The sequence below is a fragment of the Alexandromys fortis genome, unplaced genomic scaffold (genome assembly GCF_014885135.2).
Source record: "Alexandromys fortis isolate MF-2015 unplaced genomic scaffold, M_Fortis_MF-2015_v1.1 scaffold_13, whole genome shotgun sequence".
Lineage (NCBI taxonomy): Eukaryota > Metazoa > Chordata > Mammalia > Rodentia > Cricetidae > Alexandromys > Alexandromys fortis.
Window position 1 is genome coordinate 15,218,823 of NW_026067908.1, and position 23,609 is coordinate 15,242,431.

Consider the following 23,609-nt stretch of genomic DNA (forward strand, 5'->3'; position numbering starts at 1 on the left):
GATCTTATCATGATGGGGAACTTAGCATATGCTCCCCAGATTATCAATGGATCGAATCTTTTCTGATCTATGAGGACACTCAGCCTATCTAGAGGAAAAAGTAACCACCTAAGCATTGATGATGACTAAATGCCAGGTAAATGTGGAACAGATCATCGTTAAGTAGACCAAGATAAAATACAGGTGAGAGTCATAGTAAGCAGGGAGCCAATCCATGATGCTGTGCTTAGAGTTAGTTTTCCTTTTTTCATGTAGATATGGAGGCAAGCATGGGAAATGGACTTCAGCCCTACTACAAATCAAATAGAGAATTTTTTTTAACCTAAAGTAACATTGAGGGCGATAGTTTTATCTGTAATGACGTTTCATCCTACGAGAGTTAGTTCTAAAAATAGAAAAGGATGTTGCCTTAAGTCCACATAATAAACTTGACCTTTTGTTCATTTTACTCAGCCTTCCTCATGCCATAAAGAGATAAAGATATCTGAGCTTTCTGCTTGTTTATTATATTGTGCACACCTGCATTGCATGTAATTGTGTCTAGCCTGGCTATGATATTTATTTCCACATGTTGTTTTGTGTCCCCCACAAAAACTAAGTGACAAATGTAGTGACCACTTCAATTTTTTATTTGCATTGAGTACTGATATGTGTGTGTAATCACATATGTCATACATATGCATATGTATAGGATGCACAATTAAATTACACACAAACATTTTTAAATGTGAGTGTTTGAGTTATTTATTAAAAGACTTGATAAGTATATACTGCCTTATAAGGTAGGCTAAAGCTCTTAAACTTATTAAACTGGTATTTGGAGGTCTATTAAGAGTTTTATAAAAAACCTAAAATGTCATTTGTTTAATAAAACACCATTCATAAGAATTGGAAAACTATTCTTTCATTAAGCTATAAAATTTAATGTTATGCACATAGATTTAAATGAGGATTTTCTTCCCAAAAGGATTCTACAGAAAAAAAAATTGTTAAGATTATATTTCAATTAAGGCAATAGTCATGGGAAAAAAAGAATTGTATGGCATAAAATACTTTATGTTAATCAAATGCCTCTGAAATGTATCTTAAAATCCTTATTAAAATAAATGATTTTCAAAAATAGTCTTAATATATAAATGGAAATGCTAAGGTATGCTGTTACTGAGCTGTAATATGTAAGAACAAATTTCTTTTCAAAGATCTTTTTACTTGAAAATGTGGTTTTTCATGATTAGGATTTTGGGATGGAGATAGATTTCCAACAAAAGTTACATTCAAACCTTAGTATTTTAAAGTTCTTATCTCTTCCAATTTAAATTAAATTAAAGGGGAATTTCAAACCAACCTGTCAATGACTGCTCAACCTACCTAAATCCTCATCACTGCTCAGGGTAAGTTCTGTGTCTTTAAAAGTCATACTTACTAATAGATCATAACCTTCAGAGGATAAATTTGTAATTAGCAGTTGTTTAGAGCTACAAAAATTAAACCAGATGGTGTAACATTAGAACTGGCAAGTTACAGATCTAAATAAAAGCTACGAAAATCAGATTTTACAACAAAGCATAAACCTTCAGTTACAGCTATGAGCATCAATGGACTGTCTACAGCTTCTTGCATTTTTATATCCTGAATATAGTACCAAAGTAGTTCATAAGTAAGTGCAAGTTATGACTACCAAATTAAACCCAAATTCTTTTTATTTGCAGTGTAACTGACGTTCAAAGGGAAAAGCCACAACTCCAAAGGTCTAACTAGTTAAGCTTGTGACAGAGCAGGGCAGAGAATGCTGATTATTAGTGGAAGGACCTGTGCTAACAGGAAGCAGTGCCTAAGACCTCTGTTTAGAGAGGGAGGGGTGGGGCTGTAAGGGTGGGGTGTTTGTGCTCTCTGGCTCCTAGAGTCTCTTAGGGAAATGAAGGGGTGTGTACAGAAGTGATGAGGAATAGATTATCTGAGAGCCCTATAAGATTAGCAGCCCTGAGCCTCAGCTCAGACTCTCATTCCCCTGAAGAGTCTGCTGGGATACCAACCATGTTTGCAGCCATGGGCTCCCTTGTGGCCAGCCTCTGGGCAGGGCTCCATCTCTGGACTCTGCTGCTGGCTGCTGTCACCTTCTTGTTCCTGGCTGACTACCTCAAAAACCGACGCCCCAAGAACTTTCCACCAGGGCCACGATGTCTGCCCTTTGTGGGCAACATATTCCAGTTGGACATGGGGCAACCACACATAGCAATCCAGCAGGTAGGAATGGAGAATGGTGCCTGATTTTGCCCTGACCTAATCCTGAGATGCTGAATCTGGGACTTCTGAGAACAGGCCATGGGGCAGGGATGGCTCCAATGCTCCTGCTCACAGTTGCTAATCCCAGGCCAAAGAGTTAACTTCTAAACTTGTGCTCTTAAGAAATATGAAGCTCTCTAGAGCAATGATAGCAGATCTCTGTGGAGTTTGATGCCAGCCTAGTCTACAGACTGTGTTCCAAGGGCAGCCATGGATGCACAGAGAAATCCTGTCTGTGAAAAATAAGAGAGAGAGGGAGAGGGAAAAAGAGGGAGGAGGGAAGAAGAGAGAGGGAGAGGAAGGAAGGGAAAAGAGAAGAGAAAGACACAAATAATTGGAGAATTTCTTGTCCTCCTATGACATACTTCCAGGGTGATTCCATTGTGGTTAGAGATCACACTGTATGAGCTGAATTCTTTAAATATGTCCAGGTCTGTTTGATGACCTAATAGTAAATTATGATAGAAACAGGTATGTCCTCCTGCTTTAAGAAGTGTGTGTAAAACCCTGGCCTCAGCTTAGTTAGTTAAAGTGCTTCTCTAGGAAAAAAATAAATAGGTTTGTGTGTATGTGTGTGTGTGTTCTACTCCTCTTGACCGGAGTTTTGTTTTGGTGTTAGCTCTCTCTTACTGAACCTTAGTTTTTCTACATCCTTGCTGACTGCTCACCCAGTGATGTTATCAGTTACTAAAAAAGACTTTTAATATATAAATTGTTATGCTTACTTTGTTATTTGTTCTGTTGACATGTTTATTTATGACAATAAACTTACGATACATAGATTTGGAAATAGTTACAGAAAATATCACCAATTTTCTTCCAAATCATACATATGGTAAGAATCAGAATTCAGATTAAAGCAGGTCAGATGCCTCCCAACCCAATGTCTTGAGACCCAATGGGTCATCTTTCTAAAAAAAAAAAAAAAAAAAAAAAAAAAAAAAAACAACTTTCAAACTTCTTGACTGAAATCAAGGGAGTTCACTTCATACACACTATATAAGTTCTGCTGTTAACCTCACCATTTAAGAATTGGTTCCAGTACCATTTCCCTTAGATGATTTTGTCTTCATCTCAGTTTCTAACAGGACTCTAGCAGATGTCGTCTTAGGCTGTGCATTGCACATTTTCTGCACTCTAAGGCTCTCTCAGGAGATGGTCAGTGAGAGTGTTACCCTGAAGAGGAGTTAATGTACCAAGGAGTGTACACAGCTGTGCTTAAATGAGTTCATATGCACAGCATTATAGTGAAGAGCAGATATTCAGAAACACTGAAATTTCAAAGAAATTTCAAAGCATACTGTGTTCTTCTATAAAGTCTAAAAACTACTGTCACCAAGCTTTCTTTGTTATGGCCATAGATTTATTCTGTTTTTATTTATATATAAATTGTGTTGGTTAGTTTTAGTCCACTTGACAAGACCTAGACATTACCTGCAGAAGAGGGAATCTCAATTGAGGAGGTGTCTCTATCACCTTGGTGTGTGGGACATTTGATTTTGGTTGTTAATTAATGTAGCAGAGTCCTTTCCACCGAGATGACATCACTCCTGCACTTGATGGTGTAATATAATTTGTAAAAGTAAACCCTTTCTTCCCAAATTGCTTTTGGTTAGTGTTTCATCACAACAACAGAAAGCAAACTAGGGTATGTACATACTGAAAGATACATGTAAAAAGACAATTAAGCAGTAGAAATAAAGTATTACTTCTCTACACACCAGACCACACATGTATGTACCACCATAAAAATATACTTACCTACTCAGAAATAATATCATATAACATGTTCATATGTGTCCAGACTTGATCATAATGAAAATAAAGTTATAGTGCCACTGTTTATTGAACTTCTTTTTATTAGAACATGTCTGAATTGAAGAACTCAGTAATACACTCAGGGACAGGAAGGAGAAGACAGCCAAAACTCCACAGTTCATTGACCAGCCTGCCGTGCCTCCTTAGTGCTAAGGAAATACACTGGTTCAAACAAACAAACAAACAAACAAGGTGGGCAGCTACTGAAAATGATACCCGAGTTTTACATCTGGCATACACACACACACACACACACGGAAACTACTAAATTTGAAAGTAACAAAGAATATGCAGTTTTTCTTTTTGTACCAATTGTGAGCCCACAGACACACAGCTCACAGCTCACCACACAGAACTTTAATTCAAATTAACATATATTCTCATATATTGATAATGGAAGTGGAAATTTAATGCATTTTTTTTCCTTTTTTCCCCCCAAATGTCCTTTTCTGTTGCTTCCACAGGAGCTCAATAGAACCGATGTGTTTTATGTCTTCATGGATCATTTATCTCACTAATCCTCAGCATTTCCTTTCCCTTTGCTCAAGATATACATCCCACCCCAATGGGTTCTTCAACAATCCACTTGGAGATTTACTTCTACTATTAAATTTTCAGTCTTCTATTTCTTTTTTTTATATTTTATATCTCTTAATCCATTGTTTGTTTTCCTATTGTTATTTATAATTTTAACTCTGCATTACCCCTCTGAGCCACCTTCAACAAAAACACTTTCGTTTCAATTTTTCAAGTGACTTACTAAATGGGCAGTGAAAACTGTGCTCTGCCTGCCTTATGACATAGACCCAACTGTCTTCTGGGTCATTTCATACATCAATACATTAATCTGGAACAGTTGACAATCGTAAGGATCAGGACCTGCCCATCATCACTCATTCCAAGCAAGATAAAAGTTTTGAATCACTTGTGTTGAACTAGAAATATACATGAGCACAGAGCTGGTAAAAATGGAAAGAACATTGACCCTAGTGCCGAGTCTCAGATGCTGGATGCCGCTCCAGTACAAGGAGGGAATCTATATGGTACATACTGCTAGTTAGGAGGCACATAAGCCTTATTTTTTAAGTTATTCCCTAAACTTCACTATTGATATTGAAAGTTAATTAATAAATTTAGTCAATAAATTTTAATACAGCAAAAACTCACCCACACACTGATCAAGACAAGTTTAGCTTTTTCCTCATTTGTACACACATCTATTACTGGCATCTCTTAAAAAAAAAAAGGCATACAATCGTTTGCTCTGCCTTACGGACCAGACAAGACCTATTGTGCTATAACACAATAAAGTTAGCAAGGATTCTGGATAAGGAAGTACAAAGTCTAAGGCTCAATCTATAATATGGGTACAAGATACTGGAATCAGATCAAATCACAACGTTTGTTTGGACAGGATCCACAAAGGTCCAAGGTTTTGTGATTGATAAGACAGGGCACAAGTAAGGGAAGGTAAGAGGAAGGAAGTAGACCACAGACACCTGGGGGAATTTCACCCTCCAGTTTGGTACTACTGTCAAGACTCAGGATGACAAAAGCAGAGCTGGGTCAACGCGGGGCAGATTCGAGAACACACAGATGGAAGCATCTTTGAAAACGATCGCACACTCTCATCCAACTTTGCAACATCCTGTGTTTTCTGCATTTCTCTCATTATCTCCAAGTCCCTCTTCTTGAGCCCCTAAACTCTGTCACTCACACCCTCATGCATGGTTCCCACTATACCAGCCACTAAACTCCAAGTCTCATAGAGATCCAAAGGTCATATTTCTCTGCAGATGTACATAACATCTGGCAGAGTCCCTCCACTAGGTAAGAGACTTTTCCTAGGCTACATTCCTTCATTAGAAATTGATTTCTTCTTTAGAAAGATGATGAAAATTCTACCTATGGTCGAACAGTTATAAAGAAGGAAGTAAATCATAAAGCATACTGAGTACCCACTCTGTGAGTGCAGCTATCTAGGACTGGTGAGTTATTGTCCTGGTTCTCACCATGCATTTGTATCCCCAAGCCTTTAAACATAAAGCTCATTCATTTCTAAGAGACACAGTCAAAGGTTGTGTGCATGGAACTAAACAGAGTGTTTCTCACAGTGCCATTTTCATCCTTGCCCATAGAATTCATTAAGGGGAAAGTAATTTCTACTCTTTCATAGCTGGGAGTCTGAGACTTGGAAGAGAGCACCTCCCTCAAGAGCCCAGGTAGTGAACCATAGACCCTACATGATTACATCACTCCAGATATACAGTGATGTCTATACTGCTATTGTAGAATTCATATACAGCAAGGTTTGGTGAAGACACATTCTCCTTTGCCTAAGTCAATGCTGGATATTGTGCTTAATTAAGGATTCCATGGTTGCTATAGCAGCCTCGTACACATACATCTCAATCTTTCTCTGGAATGATGACCTTCATTCTCTGCCTCACTGAATGTCAAAATGTTTCAATTTCATCCTTTGATGTTTTTGAAACACATCTTCATGAGTTAGTGTAGGAACAAGTTGGTGCTCATTTTGTTCATGTTGGCTAGATATATTGAATGAAAGACTTAAGAGGAAAATTCTAATCCTGAAATTAGTTCAAGTTTGATGAAATCAAGAACATTCTTAATACATTAAGGAACCTCTTCCATATACAAATTCACAGATGTCCCTTAGTGTTTGTTCCATTCATCACAAATGTATATCCCATGTCTAACATGTGCTGAGTACGGACATTATTTTCTCATTAATCACTTTGATCTACTAGGAAGCCCATACAATCTGTACCAACAATGAACCAATACACAGCCTTCTTGACCTTTGTCAGGTCAAATGTATCACATGTTCTTCATTCATTAGATTTTGGGATGCAGCAGAGCAGCGATTTTATTCTTTGCTGAAACTTATATCCTCATGCTTTCCTTTGGTTGACACGTTGGTCGATGCATAGTCAATTCATACAAACATATTAATTAACTCTTACAGAGTAAAATTATTTTCTGGTGTGTATTTTAGTTTAGTGCTGTAGAGGAAACCACAACTTCAGAAATATTTCCACAGACAATGGCACATCCCCCCACTCACAGAAACCTCTCAACATGAGTCCCATTAGCTACACACATGCCTGCCATCCCTGGATGCACAGATACAGCCACACTAAACAATAATTCTTGGTATATTTTTCAGTTTGTGAAGAAATATGGGAACATCCTTAGCATGGATTTTGGTGACATAAATTCAGTGGTCATAACTGGACTCCCCTTAATCAAAAAAGTTTTTACTCACATGGAACAAGACATTTTGAACCGCCCTGTCACTCTTATCCGAGAACGTATCTCTAAGAACAATGGTAAGTTTATTGAGCAACATGGAGTGTGTATTATAGTGTTTGTGTAGTGTTAAATGTACCTGTATCTAACTTTCCAACACCCCCATAAATCAGTCGCATCACTAATTGCCATGTTTAAAGGAAGAGGGATGCCATATTTTCCGAACGAAAGCACCCATCAGAGGACTTAAAGGTGTCATTCCTAATAGACATTTAAAAAAAAAAAACACGTTTTGAAGACAATTAATTCTAAATGTGTGATGAGAAGGAACCACAGCATCCAGCCACAACTAGAAACACTGTGTTCTTCCTTCCCTTTTCTCATGCCCATGCTCTGTCCTAGGAAAACAGGTGTAGGTCAGCCTTTCCTGCTGCTGCTCTGCTTGTTTATGGCTTCTTATACTCCATTACTACTGTCATGCACCACAGGCATCTCCAGCCTCCTAGACAGGGTTAGACTAGAATAATATGAATACTCAGTATTGCCATTATATCAGCTTGCATGTTTCAAAGTTGAAAGCAAAACTTCAAGTGTATTGACAAATCAAAGCATGAGTTTAGACATTTACTAATTACTCCTTGAGACAACCAATCATTAATTGTACATAATTAACTAAGTTGTCTGTTAAAGGAAGCACAGTGCTAAGCAAAAGTGATTCATGGTGCACATAATAGATAAAATCTCCATCTTTACATGACATGTATTCCATTAAATAAAAATGCTAAGTCAATTAGCTAATTAAAATCACACAGGACTACAATGTTCAGGGGACAAGGCAGTTATCAGTAGTATTAACGTTCTACCGGTATTCAGGGAAAAATTCTGTAAGTAAGAACACTAATTTAGTCACATTGAAATATAGTCAACAAGAACAGAATACCCATGAAATAAGAAGAAAGACCAGGGCCTCATGAAACTGAAAGATGTCCAGTGTGGCAAGCATAGTAAGGAAAGTATAACTAAGTGGGTACAAACTGATCACCTTGCCTAGGAAGAGCTGAGATCTTGGATTGCATCCTAACAGCAAGAGTGATTCTGAGTAGAGATGATAGCACACTGCACACTCTGAGGCTCATCTAGGCTCTCAGGTAGAAAACAGCTTGAAAATATCATTGTGGGTTAAAGAAGGTGGAGCTTTGAAAATTCAGTAAAAATGACAGCTGATTAGACCGTGCTGGTGAAGACACATGGACTGAAGTCATTCAAGAGCAAAACTATATGACATAATAGCCTAGAGGGATGCCCAGACAATGAGTTTCATGCAGGACTGCCAACAAAATGGCTTCCACAGGAATGGGTGATGCAAAGAGGAAAAATAACAGGTGACAAGGTATTTTAATGGTGCTAGTTTCTTTTTCTTTTTTAAAGTTTTTATTTGTTTATTATATATACAGTATTCTCAGTATTCTGTCTGAATGTATGCCTGCAGGCCAGAAGAGGGCACCAGATCTCATTACAGATGGTTGAGAGCCACCATGTGGTTGCTTTTGGGAGTTTCAGAAACACCAATAATATTAGCTATCCCAAGCACACCGAGTCTCAATGCTGGTAACTTGCAAAGGCAAATAGTCATATACATGGTTCTGGAGTGTACACCTGTAACTGACAACAGGGAATATTTAATTGTAGAAATGATAAGATTTCCTAAATATGCAGCCAGCAGAGAGGTAGACTAGATTTGAATAATTCCAGTTTCAAAAGTTGGCAGAAGAAACAAGCTGGCAAATTTCTGACAAAGAATTAAATTGAAACTCTGGAATGACAGGATCCCGGATGCTACTGGCAGAATGTTTCAGGAAGGAAGTATCTGAATTGCTGAATGACCAGACTGATGATGTGGAAAAGGCCACCTGGTGATGTTAGAACTTAAAGACCAGGGCTTATGTTTAAACAGCTGATTATTTCTCTGAAAGTTAAGAAATTGACTTGTACATGACATTACATGTGCCATGAAATAGGTGGGAGATGCTGAACAGACCGGAATGTTTGTCTCTTGTTCGTTCTGTGTGAAATACTGATACTTCTTACCATGTTAATTATTTTTTTAATCTTTTAAAGTTTGTGTTGACAAGGAATTTTTTTATAGAGCCTTTCATACCTCTTTAATTTATATGCCTTGTGTTATCCTTTAATCCATTCCTGTTATTCAGCTTACCACAACTAAGTAGACTTTTGGGTCAGTCATGGAAACAAGGTGATGTGAATTAGAAAAACAGAGTGTCAAACAATTGTGCTCCCTTGAAAAGTTTAATTCATTATATATTCCTCCTTTCCTTGCAGCAGTGGAAATGGGCCCGTTGCTGGTTGGTAATAAACAGGCAGAGTAGATTACACAATCGATAAGAAATACCAGTGTGTGATTTTGCAGATCACCAGGACATTAACCACCATGCTTCTTGCTTTGGGGTATTCTCTCTAGACATTAACCAAACCCCTTATTGGTCCTTCTCTTCTCCATTGCACATGTCATCGAGTTCATGAGGATATTTTAGACCAGAATTTCAGTGTCAAAACTTTGAATGTCTTCTATCCAGGAGTGCTCTTCTCCAGTGGCCAGACATGGAAGGAACAAAGAAGGTTCACTCTGATGACCCTGAGGAATTTTGGGTTGGGAAAGAAGAGCTTAGAGCAGCGCATACAGGAGGAGGCCAGCTACCTTGTGGAGGTCATAAAAGAGGAGGAAGGTAGGTATTTCACAGGGCAGGGGTGGGAGGCTGTGTCCCTTTTATTTATTGAACACATTCTTCCTAAATGTCTAAGTGCTTGCCCTGGGCGCCACACTGTTCTTTGAACTGAGGATTAGGCAGTAAACATGTAGCCATGACTTTGCCCTGGGAATTCTGCAGGTAAGCACAAATATGGTCATTAGAGTTGCACCCAAGGCCTGGTCATCATTCAGGTTTCCAATGTATTAGCAGAGTCCCTGGGCCATGTTAGTCCTTATGTAGTATGCTCTGACCAGAGCCTCTTCCATGGTTCTCTGCAATGTGAGTTCCTCTGTCATATCCAGGTAATTTGGTGTAGGAAATAGAAACAAATGAATAACTTTGAAGGACTCATCCCTCCCTCTCCCCCCCCCCAGGACAGCCTTTCAACCCTCACTTCAGTATCAACAATGCAGTTTCCAATATCATTTGCTCCATCACCTTCGGGGAGCGCTTTGAGTACCATGACAATCAGTTTCAGGAGATGCTGAGGCTACTGGATGAGGCCACGTGTTTGGAGGCATCAATGATGTGCCAGGTAGGCACTCTATTTGCATATCTTTCAAGGGTATTTCAAAAAGTATTTTGTAGCTAATATATAACATTTGAAATATTGAGTTTAATCCAACTATTTCAAGTCCTCCTCCTGGCTTTGATGTTTTTTTTGCCAATTTAAGGATCTTAATATACACAAAACACTTCCATCATTTATTTGAACTATTTTGATATTTATATTGGTCTATAGACATGCCTATGGGAATGCTGATATCTTTCAGAGAATGCAAATATTATTGTTTACTTGGACTCTCTTTTCCCATGCCACTCTCTTCCTGCCTCAGAGTCACCTTCAGAAGGAACTTTCTAGCACATCTCCTTGTATTGAGTTCTTGTATGTACACTGTTACTTGTTATCTCCACACTAGAAGTACACTGCATGAACTGTTGTTGGTTTATCTATAGTTAGATAAATGAATTATACCTAGGTTCAGGGTGTTATGAATAAAAGTTTCATATCCGTGTCCATGTGAAATAATCTTTTGTCGTATATTTGCTTCTGGACATGTAAGATAACTAAAAATGCACTGTCCCCATTCCCATTGACATGAAGCATCAGTCTAATGACAGAAAATTTAAACTTCTGGGGTTCAAATGTCACCCCCAACTTTGTCCCATTTTCCATATCTACTCCTTATAGCCACTCAAATACTCTCCACATCTGTCAGTCACGTCCATGAATATGGAAAACAGTTGTATAGTGAAATTAACCACAAGGGCTGGATTTTTTTCTGAATGTGTTTCCTTCTGCTAAGCCTGATGCAGTAGTCCCTCACTACCACGGTGTGTACATATTGGAGAATGTGTGTGTACATATTGGAGAATGTGTGTGTAGATGCGTTTGCGTTTTAAAAATATTTTCATGACATTGTATGTAGTGTGTGTGCATGCACATGTGTACATTTGTTGCATGTGTGGATGCACACAAGTCAGAGAACAACTTTCAGGAATAGGTTCTCTCCTTCCATTATGTGTGTATCAGGAATGTAAAAGAGTGTGTGCTTGTGTATAACTTTTTATTTACACTTGTTATGATTTATTAACTGTTGCCCTCATGCAATGTCATTATCGCTTCTGACTCTTTGGATTTAATATCTGTTTAACCTGAAATCAGAATAGCCGTGTCAGATTGTTTCACTTCTGTTTGCTCTATAAATTGCTTTCCTTTCTCTGATTCTTAATTTGTGGCTATCTTTATCAGTAAGATTTGTTTCACAGAGACAACACAAACTTTGCTTGAGGATTTTAATTGGTCAGCTAGTCTGTGTCTCTTTCAGGCTTGCTACAACCAATTACATCCAACATGGTTATTGAACCATGCAAACTAACTACTGTGATTTTTGTTGTGTTTCTTCTTGGCTAGTTTATTTATACTTAACTTTCTTCCCTATTACTACCAAAGATTGCCTCTTTTCTGTGTTAGACATGATGGATGTTTCCCTAGCTCTCATATGCTCAACTATCCTTCTCAGGAAATTCTTTTTTCCCTCTGTTCTCATAAACTGGATTTTTTTCATTCTATTTATGATACTCCTTTAAATGCCTTCAGTCTTGTTTGATTAGTGCTCTTAAATTACTTTGATTTACACTTTTCTTGAAATATCCTAGTTTCTCTGTGAATTTTAAAACATAGCAATTCTGGCAATTGAGTTCAGAGTTGATATTTATTTACTTTCAAACCACAAACTGTGCTATCTCATGTTTTCTTGGCTTGGGGATTGATGATGAGAAATTTGATACTTTTTATGACTTTGTATGTGAGTTAAGGTTTTTCATAGTTTTTTTTTTTCCTCTTTAATATATCACTAGGGCGCTTTCCTCTGGTCTGCTTATTTTAAGGGTTTAAAAACCTATTGGATTTGAAAATTTATTTCTTTGTCTAGATTTGGGGAAATGTCTGCTATAAGGTTATTCAGTCGGTTCTCTATGCACATACTGTTTATCACAGATAAACCATGTAGTACTGCCGGAGCTGGACTGAATATTACCTTGTAAGCCACTGTCATGTGGCAATGCACAGATAAATAGAAATGGGTTAAATTAATATATAAGAGTTAGCCAATAACAAGTTAGAGCTAATTTGCAAAGCAGTGAATTAAATAATATAGTTTCTGTGTGATAATTTCAGGGCTGAGCAGCCGGGGACAACTGGCCTGCCTTCAACAGTGTTATGCTATCTGTTCACTACAACTTTTATTGAAACATCACTCACCATTAGCTTTACATCAGCGAAGATTAAAGTCTTACCCTATGGGATCTAAATCACAGTGAGAACACCAGAATGTACGGTTACCTACACAATACATGTTACTGGTAATTTCCCTAAAGGAAAATAAGTCATGACAGAGAATTAGGAAGGTGAATAAATGTCCGTCACTTTAAGAATAAGGGATATCCAAGGAGACTTGAGCAGTGCCTTCATGAAGTGAGGACCGGGTTACAACAACTTCCAGAGCATTTTTAGGCATAATGAATAGCACCTACCAGGGCCTAACACAGAAATGCCTTTAGTGTGATCACAGAGGCTGCTGTGCATGGAGTCCCTGGAGAAATGGGGACAATGATGATCTGGGGGGAGCTTCCATCTCTGTAGGGCTTACAGGTAAATAGTACTATCTCTGACTTTGAGTCTATGGACAATCCCTGAATGTTGAAAGTTACAGGGTCAGGAATGTGATTACATTAATAAATATTCTTTATGAAAACAGCATGCAAAATAATTAGTAATAGCATTGATAGTATAATTGATAAAACATGTTGAAAGCTGTCTGTCCGAACATCCAGAAATAGTTGGTGTTGGATAGCAGGTAACAGGCAGCTTGGGCTACTAAGGAGTGGTCTAAAACTGAATACACTTGGCCCATCAGAGTTGAAATGTTTTTGAGGTAGTTGAGAGGGAAAAGATGGCCCTATAATTTCACAGTAAGAAACAAAGAGAAACAAAGAGAAAACTACAGCTTTAAACATTGCAAAGTTGCATGATGGTGTCCCATTAACTGTCCTGTTTTTTCCAAACAGTTCTACAATATTTTTCCATGGGTAATGAAATATCTTCCTGGATCACACCAAACAGTTTTCAGAAACTGGGGAAAACTGAAATCGTTTGTTTCTTCAATGATTGACAATCACCGGAGAGATTGGGATCCTAACGAGCCAAGAGACTTCATTGATGCTTTCCTCACGGAAATGACAAAGGTGGGGAAGATGCCTCTGTCTCTTCTTCTTAGAAACAATGGAGTGGTTTAACAGTTTCCAAATGATCATGCAGCAGGCTACCACAACGTTAGTGCTTTAACATGACACAGCTATTTTCTCTTACAGTTCTCATGATCTGTTCTTCCTGTAGGCCACATAAGTTTTTTTTAAAGATTATGAAAAACATATGACCCCGTCTTTCCAAGGTCCTAGAGCTAACAACATTTTGTTTGTTTGATTTATTGATTGATAGATTGATTGATTTTCAAGAAAAGTTTTCTTTGTGTAGTCATGACAGTCCTGAATCTCAATCTGTATATAGATCATGCTGGCCTTAACTTCACAGAGATCTACTTGCCTCTCCCTCTTGAGTTCTGAGATTAAAGATGAGCACCACCACACCTGACTATGAGGGCAATGATATCTTTTGCTATGGTTTCTTCTTCTGTCTTTAATCGCTAAAGTGTTGCATCTCTTTCCCTCTGATCTATTTGCTTGTTAACCTCAAACACCTGTTGATGGAGCTGTGGGCTGTGTTCCTGCCACCCAGCTCCCAGCCGCCTGGCTAGCTTATGCCCCAAAGTAACAACACACAAATTGTGTTCATTTAAACACTGCCTGGCCCATTTGCTCTAGCTTCTTACTGGCTAATTCTTACATCTTGATTACCCATTTCTATTAATGTGTGTTGCATCTCAAGGTACACTTACCTGGAAGATTCTAACCTACGTCCATCCTGGGTCGGAGCTTCATAGTATCTGCCCTGGAGAGGAGCAGGCATGCCGTCTGAGCTCACTTCCTCTTCCTCCCAGCATTCTGTTCTATTTACTCCACCCACCAATGTTCTAACCTATCAGGGCCAAGCAGTTTCTTTATTATTTAACCAATGACCTTCCTCCATCAAACACCTTCTCATAAGGATAGTTCAAGATAATTATCCCCTCATAAATTAGTCAAATCTACAAAGCATATTTTAGTTTATCAAGTAGCATGTAAAGGTCCCAAAAATGAAGATAGAGACATCTTTTTAGACAATGTTTTACATACCTGATTGTGAGTAAAATCAGTACTAATATTAAATATGGAGCATTATTAGAAATAAAGGGTTCTCTGCTTGTAAATGGCAGATACTTCTCTTTCATGTCCATCTTGCCTTTTACTGTTTATTTGTGAAAGAATGATATACAAAATGAAATTAGCAATTGAACAATAGAGCTCTGTTTTTGATGATTTTTTTCTAAGGCCAATTATTCACTCCCTCTCAGCCCTAAGTACAAGACACAGGAAAAGTTCAACTGAATGCTAGACATAACTTATAAGGTTTGTGGGGGGCATCTGCCTTCCCATGATGTTCTATAAACACTATCCAATCATACCCAAGCATACAGAAAGCAGCTGAATGAATGTATTTAATACTTTTGCATCTTGTTTCAATAACAGGCAGAAACAATTTAAGAGGCTGAAGGATCATATGTCACATATTTTCAAATGTGTTCCAAAGCATCAGAAAGCAGGTATAGAGAGCATCACATATCCTCTGATTAAACAAATGCACACTATCTTTTCCAGCACCCAGAGAAGACTACAAGTTTCAATGAAGAAAATCTCATCTGCACCACTCTGGACCTCTTCCTTGCTGGAACAGAGACAACATCCACGACTCTGCGCTGGGCTCTGCTCTACATGGCGGTCTACCCAGAAATCCAAGGTTAACTGGTGGTGACCTCACTAGATAAAACAGAATTCTGGAATTTAGGGTTTAGAAGGCACCAGAAGAGAACATGTTGGAGTGGGAAGAATGGTCATAGCTGTGAGGCAATGTGCACTGGGTAACAGGCATGTCCTCTCCATGTTCTCTCAGGACTGAGATAGGTCCCAAGCATGCAGATGTTTACAAAGTGCATCCATTCATGTCCCTTCTCCGTTGTCAGTAGGCTTCCATTTTCCCCTGAATTTTGTCCAAACTCTGTTCTGGTGTTCAATGCACTGTGATGTTACCTTTCTGCTTTTTCAGCCTCAACACCACCCACCCTGGGTGGTGCCCTTCTTACACTCTCTGTCCTCTCTTGGCCCTGTTTTTATTCTTCTAATTCTTGCCTTTAAGCCATGGTATCAAGCATTCTATCACAGATTTCACCCATTCTAGAAGAATCTTCTCAGGTACTACCTCCCAAAGTCTTTTCAAATCCCTTCATGAGTTTGAAGACTGGAGAATTACTAATATTTTCTTCCAGAGACAACCAATCCTCTTCCATGTCACTGCTGAACACATTGTTCCTGTCTCCCCTGACTGGCACTCATCAGGGAGTGTGGTCCATGCTGTTGTGTGTATTCTATCAGAGTCTAGACAAGTTTAATGATTTAGGGATAGGTACATTTTCCCTGTCATAGAACAAAGTGTTTTTCTTGTTAGTTTTGTTTTTCCAAATTGTGGGTAATAGTTTATTTATGAGATATAAAATCAATTTAGTAGATACAGGCCCACTATTTTTCCCTTAAGACGATTTTAGATGGAGAAAATCAGAGTGCTTCCCATACGGTAAAGAAATATTTGTTTAAATAACTACGTGTGTGTGTGTGTGCGCGCGCACACGCACATGTGGAAGCCATAGCACAGCTGCAAACAGCTACTAGCATCATTCCTCAGAAACCATCCACTTTTTGAGACAGAGTCTCTCATGCACCTGAAACTTTTCAAATAGCCTAAACTGCCTGGCAACTAACTCACAGGGATCTGTCTTCCACCACCTCCCTAGTGTCCTGGGACTAGAAGTCCATGTCATCTATCCATTTTTTTTTACATGAATTATAAGACTCAGATCCTCTTGATTACATGACAATAACTTTACTTCTTGAACTATCCTCCATACATTTTTCTATTTAATTCAAAATGCATATATGTACCTGGTTTATGTATATGTGTCTTCAGTTTCAATGAAAATATGTATGTGCCTGGAGAATAATCTTTTTAAGTTTTAAAGTTACTGACTTAGAATACATACTTGACCTCTAGAAATAATAGCTTTAAAATATCATAAAATATCAATAGATTTACATGAAAATTGTACACGTTGCTTTTGAAATATGCATAATAGTCAGAGATAGTACCAGCTAGACTGTTCCCTAACCACAAATAGATTCATGAGCTATAGCAGCTCTTCTGCTGAGAGAAAAGAAGTTCTGATGGTGTCAGGCCATGGATGAACTCTCAGGATATTATGCTAAGTTACATAATTAATCATAAAATCACACAGACCGTTCTATACAACTCAAGATGGGAGAACCAGAAATTGTTTAATGTCCCAGAGTTTCAGTTTTCCAAGATGGAGAAGGTTCTGACCATTGCTTATACAAAAACATGAACACAACATTATTATACTGTATAATTAAAATTGCTAACAAGAATTGTGATTCATGGCACACAACATTAGTCAAAATATTTTAGAGACTGAGGCAGGACTGTTACAAATTAGAGGTTATTTGGTGGCTACATATGAAGAACATACCCCCAAAGGTATTATTGTGACAAGTTTTTTGTTAATGTATTTTATTCCCGATTAGTTTTCATAAAGAAAGTAATGCAAGTGACACATATTTATTTCTCTCTCAGGAGAAATCTCTAAAATGGACCCTGTCTTGAGCTTGTTGTTACAAACTCCCTTCAAATTGTTGCTGAATTGAAGCTAGAGTCTCAGCTCTCCCTAAGTGGGTCCTCTAGAGGATTTTTCCCCTGGAAAGGACAAGGAGAAGGACAGATGCATATGCTGTCTTAAGGGGACTTGTTCCAAAGATAAATCTCATGTTAATTTGCATTTTTTGTTTTTCTTTGTTTTGGGTTTTTTAAGACAGGGTTTCTCAGTGTAGCCTAGGTAATCCTGGAATTTATCCAGTAAACCAAGCTGTCCTTGAACTCAGAAATCTCTACCTTCCTAGACCTGGAATTTAGGGTATGAGTCACCATGACTGGATGTCTGTATTTTACTTGGCAGAACTGAGACACTATCATTGACTGACAAAAGAAGCCAGGAGATAGAGGTTTTAGCTAGAAAACTTGTTCATCTCAGTGAGCATATTGGAAGAGAGATAACAACCATTATCATTCTCTATTATGATTCTCTTTCTTCATGTATATTTCAAGACATCCTTAATAAGGCTCCATTATTCTCATTAATCAGATATGGAAACTGAAATCTAAAGGATTTCATAAGCAAAGCTCTGTAGCAACTTCTTGTTATTCACTGCCCATGCTGATGTATCTTCTTGAGAAATGAGAGCCTACAGATGTGCTGTGGTCTGAATGTTCGTATGTTCTCTATGAATCCACTTGTTGCAACTTAATTACCAGTGGTAATGTGTTAGGAGGTGATTGGTCCTATGAAGGGAAAAATTACCTAAAAAGATGTAGCATAGAAGCCAGAGAGAAAGCACAAGAGGTAGAGGATCTTGCTACTTCACCATTGTCTGAGTGAGGTTCCAAAAACACATATGGTAGGAGAAGAGAAACAACTCCCCCAGCTGTCCTCTGACCTCCACTCTTGTGCCCTGAGACACCATCACCTGACAGAAATATACTGTCCTAAAAAGTATTCTCTTTTTATAAAGAAATATTACAGAGTCTTATTTCTCCTTTGAGATGAGAATCCAGAGAAACTTTCTCATCTATGGGAAAGAAAAATTGTTCCTATCAGATAAAGAAACATCTTGGTGACCTGCACTTAGCATCACCAGGCTCTAAGACATTGAAACATGAATGTGAATTGTTTGCAATGCAGTTTAGAAAAAGAACTTACTCATACCAGACTAGGCACTATGCTAAGGTTAGCCATCTTGAGCACAGCTATTCCGTTCAGGAAAGTTAGGGTTATGTTGTAGGCTCAGAGAAAAATCACTGAATTGTTGATTTGTCCTTTAAATCAATCCTTTGAAGGTTTAAGGAAATATCTATGCAGCTAGGTCACCAAAATGAAATAAAAATAAGACAACTTCAATATTGTTATGAGGAATAACTAAATTTGAAAATTAAAAAGATCTCCTGTTTTCTTTCAGAAAAAGTACAGGCTGAGATTGACAGAGTGATTGGCCAGATGAGACAAGTAAGCCTGGCCAACCGAGAGTCCATGCCCTACACCAATGCTGTCGTCCATGAGGTGCAGAGAATGGGAAACATCATCCCCTTTAATGTTCCCAGGGAAGTGTCAAAGGACACAAATTTGGATGGATTCCACTTGCCGAAGGTAACTATGTGCTCCCAACCTCAGCTATCTGAATCCACTTCTTATATCATCCTAAGAACCTAAACTAAGGGAGACCTGTAGTCCTTCCTCAAAGAATCATTTACATTGGGCAGAAAGATAGTATGCTAAAATACTAGTTTTCCTCCATGCATCTAAACATATATCTTCATATACAGTGGGGAAAGAAGACTCCTTGGCCATGTTTAGGTGAAGCCTGGTTTTGTTGGCTAAAGGCATCCTAGCTTCTTCCCGTGCCAATGTGGGCTACATAGTCAGCAGTTCTCTGCTAGATGATACCTGAGAGAGCAGCTTTCAAGACTAAGGGACTGCAGGAGTAGGCTAGAAAATGCTGCTACACAGGCCTTGAAGTACTGAGTTAGAAATATGAAGGAAACTTGAGGCACCTGCACCACCATTGCAGTGAGACTGTTGTTTCTAAAACAGCAAACCGCAGGCTTATAATTTACATACAAATGATTTCTGTCTCATGAGGGAAACCTTTACAAAAATTTGGTATTTAAAAGGATCAGAGGGCCAATAGTTGCCAAGTGATATTTGTGTGCTATTGATTATAAGTTTCAAAATATCAACATTTTGGAATTACTTTCCATCTCATTTTAGAGATTAGAAAGTTAAGGCCTATGTAAATTATGTTTGAATAAAATCTCCCCACTATTAAACAGAGTGGGGATCTAGGAGCAAACATGTTCTGATAATTCTGATCAGCATATGCTTCTTCCGCGGGACTGTAGTTTTTTTATATTAAAAGGATCTCTTCTGATGTCTCTCCATGAGTCCCTGTTAAATACCCTCTCTTAACAGAGGGAATCCCCATCACATCTCCCAGTGCTCTCAAGATCTCTGTACAGGGTTTACTCAATCTTATACCCTACATGCCCCAGAATGGTTATAATTTCTTCTATTCTTCCTTTCACCATGGATTATCAGAACTCAAAATTTTCTCAGTTGTGAAAAAATGCCCAAGGTTTTGATTCAGCATGACAAGAAGGGGTGAAAGGGCCCATCAGATCACATCGTGGGGGCTATGAACCAGAAAGAAAGCCTACAGTAGGGTTCTCACCCCCATTTCCACCCTTTTTATTTTTTTTTCCAGGTTGTCAGCTTGTGGGAGAGAGACAGGGAAAGTCTGCTACCATTTCATGATTAACTCTGGAAATGTGTTCATACATAAGATGATGAAAGCATTCTACAGAGTGTAATGAAATTCATGGGAGGTGACAGAGTTATCACATTCATTGCACACTTCACTGTTAGCTGTGCAGCAGATGTGGGACTGAGATAGCAAGAGGCAGCCTGCAGTAAGACGTTTCTCAGAATCAGGAATGGATATGACAAAATCAAGAGAGATTGGAAGAAGGGCTAATCCTCACTCATAGGGTAGATGATCCAGTGTGAGGTAAGGGTAAACTCTTGGGAGTCTAGCTACCATGCTTGGGAGTCTAGCATGATAGAATAAGCTTGCAAGCTCTTCTTTCTTGATGGGCTCATAACCCTGAGGAATGGGATCAGAGTCCTCCACATTAAGGGCTAAAAAATGAAAGCAAAGATGGAAGGCTCATCATTTCCCTTCATAGAACTGCCCAGGTCCTTAAGGTAGGATGAGGCTGACTTGGTCTTTGTTCTTGCCTGCCTCTTTATTCTCCTTTGGATGCTACCATGTCTCCCCATAGACCTGTACAGACCTGTATAGATTTGTGTCCAGCACTAAAAAGCAACCTAATGGACTAGAATGTACCCAGTATGTACTCACAATCAATACAAAGTTATCTCGACAAAGGAGAAGGCACTAAGTGGGGAGAGTAGAACTGTATTTACCTCCTTGCAAGTCTATTATATATATCAAGCCTTGGCTCTTTGCTGTTATTTCTAGGGCACCGTGATTCTAACCAACTTGACTGCACTACACAGTGACCCCAAAGAGTGGGCCACCCCGGAAATCTTCAATCCAGAGCACTTTTTGGAGAATGGACAGTTTAAGAAGAGAGAATCCTTTCTGCCTTTCTCAATGGGTGAGTTGTGATGAGAGGACAGAGTTCAGAGCTCCACCCAGCCATTCCCTCCTCTCATCCCATAATACTATGCTTTAATGAAAAGTTCTCCAGATGGCCCAAGGTGATTCCACTTTATGTTTTGAAGTAGTCCTTCATCCCTGGCCTTGGCACTGTTTAAGACACACCCTATTTTTCAGTCTTCCTTAACTTACCTGGGTATTTCAGCCTGCCTCATTTTTTTTCTCTCTCAAAACACTAAGAATGGAGTCCCACATATAGTATCTTCTCTCTTTACTAAGGTGGATATGTGAAACCTTCATGGAATTTTTGAGTGTCCCAAGTTATTATTAGGGATACACTCTTGCAGGCAAATGGACTTGATTTGAAGTGCAATGGTGAGGAGAAATGCATCCTGGGCAAACTAGAGAGATCCTGTTTCAAATGAAATGGTAAAAAGGGGTATAGCTCAGAGAAACCATACTTTCACGAATATGCAAGACTCTAGACTTAGCAGTTAAAGGAAGAGAGAAAGAGAGAAACTCAACAAGTGATAAGGGGGAGACAAGGAGAAAAAGGGAAAGGAAAAGAGAGAATAAAGAAAAAGTAATTCTTCTCGAGTGTCAATTCTGATACCAGCATCCATACTGGTTGGCATTCTCAAGGGACCGACTTTGTACACTGTATGTGCTCCTTGTATTAATGTAATTCACAGTCACTCATAGTGCCAAGATGGCCTTGACAAGTTGGAGAGTAGGAAAAATGGAAATCAATGCCTCTCAAAAAAGAATTTGCCCAGAATCAGTCTGTATATCTCAATAAACTTCTTCTTAGTTAGTACAGCAATTCTGAGGCTTTGGGCTTTGCTTCCGATTTTACACTATTGTTCTTTATTTTTCACACTCAACATGTATTATTTAGGAATAAAAGAAGCTACTAACTCAGCTGGTAAATTGCTTGTCTTATGAGTATAATGTCCTGATTGATCCCCAGAAGCTCTTTGGAAAGCTGAGTATGTCAGCACATGTGTGTACTCCTGCTCGATGGCCAGAGACAAGAGGACCTTGGAACTCACTGACAAGCCAGCTTAGCCTGATTAGCAGGGACACTGTCTCCAAAATAAATAAATGCATAAATAAATAAAGAAGATGGCACTTGAGGATGAACACCAATAGCTGACCATTAACTTCTATACATAGGTGCACACATGTGTACCTACAAATAGGCACACATATGCACAAACACATCTACATGAATGTTTGCTTAAAGATGAATAAAGACCTTGTAGAAATCTGCAATGCTGCTGAGATAGATGGTGAGAATGTTCACTGAGGGAGAGAACAGTGGCTTGCTAGGGTTGTCCTGGATCATCAAAGAAGAATGGTGTGAGCACAAAAATTCATTAAGAGACTGACATGTAAATACGTGTGTCTATACACACAATTTGATAAATACACCAAGTTCACTGTATATGGTGTAAGGCAACCTAGAAAATTGCTTCTAGAGTTGTGAGAATGTGTCTTATCTAAGTCTTTCCTTAACATTAGTCAATGCAAGGAACCAGGACACCAGGGAAAATGGCAAGATTAAAATACAAGCCTGGGACATATTGTTGGGCCAAATTCAGAAAAATCCCAGCTTAAATGGTGCTCTAATGACCAAATCAGGAAGGTGTTAGACATAATCAGATGGACACAAAGCGCATGATCAGCTCAGTATTTGCAGTAAAAAGTTATGGACATCAGTCCTTCCATGCACTAAAATCAGCTGAGAAAATGACTCATCTTCTGTTTTTGTCTCACAGGAAAGAGAGTTTGCCTGGGAGAACAATTGGCCAGGTCTGAGCTATTCATTTTCTTCACTGCTCTTATGCAAAACTTCACCTTCAAGCCCCCAGTCAATGAGAAGCTGAGCCTAAAGTTCAGAAATGGCCTCACACTCACTCCAGTCAGTCACCGCCTCTGTGCTGTCCCCAGACTGTGATGCTGGAGAAGGAAGGAAAATAAGAGTACAGGAAGAAATGGTGGATGTCCTGAAGCTTGCCAGCCTTGCTCATATGAGAGGAGAGTAATGTCAGAGAATGAAAGCGACTCAAGAAATGGTGAAGGAATTGAGCTAAAAGCATTGAATCAAATTTCTGGACGTTGAACCCTAATTTTGTGGTGGGAAAATCATTTATGATCTCAATGGCTTATCTTTTTATCTAATAGTTGCTATGGGATTGATGATTCCTCCTATAATGAAAATGCACTGAAAACTAATTGCTGAATTAAAAATGCTAGGTGCATCATGAGTCATGTCTCAAGAGGTGTGCCTTCAATTTGTCTCCTTCCTCATTTCATGTCTATGCATTTGTTTCTGGCACATTGAAATGTTGGTCTAAAGTGGATTTTTCTGATATGATTTCAACTTGCTCATGTGACCCAATAGTACCAATTCACCTCCAATAAATTAAAAGGATGCCATTCTTTCTACAA

The 23,609-nt window shown here is 38.6% G+C and overlaps 1 protein-coding gene across 1 annotated transcript; it reads left to right on the forward strand.

Moving 5' to 3' along the window:
* The first annotated feature begins 1,938 nt into the window (after positions 1-1,938).
* On the forward strand, positions 1,939-23,381 carry LOC126498100 (cytochrome P450 2J4-like). Its single transcript, XM_050136449.1, has 8 exons — positions 1,939-2,244; positions 7,292-7,454; positions 9,969-10,118; positions 10,517-10,677; positions 13,713-13,889; positions 15,453-15,597; positions 18,936-19,123; positions 22,937-23,381. The coding sequence occupies exons 1-8, from the start codon at positions 1,939-1,941 to the stop codon at positions 23,042-23,044; spliced, it is 1,398 nt and encodes a 465-aa protein (XP_049992406.1). The 3' UTR covers positions 23,045-23,381.
* The last annotated feature ends 228 nt before the right edge of the window (positions 23,382-23,609 follow it).

Excerpts from the sequence above, each read along its gene's own strand:
- LOC126498100 (XM_050136449.1), top strand. The coding sequence starts at position 1,939 with ATGAGGAATAGATTATCTGAGAGCCCTATAAGATTAGCAGCCCTGAGC. Across the intron at positions 10,678-13,712 it reads AGGCATCAATGATGTGCCAG|TTCTACAATATTTTTCCATG; the intron begins GTAGGCACTCTA and ends TTTTCCAAACAG. Across the intron at positions 19,124-22,936 it reads ATGGATTCCACTTGCCGAAG|GAAAGAGAGTTTGCCTGGGA; the intron begins GTAACTATGTGC and ends TTTGTCTCACAG.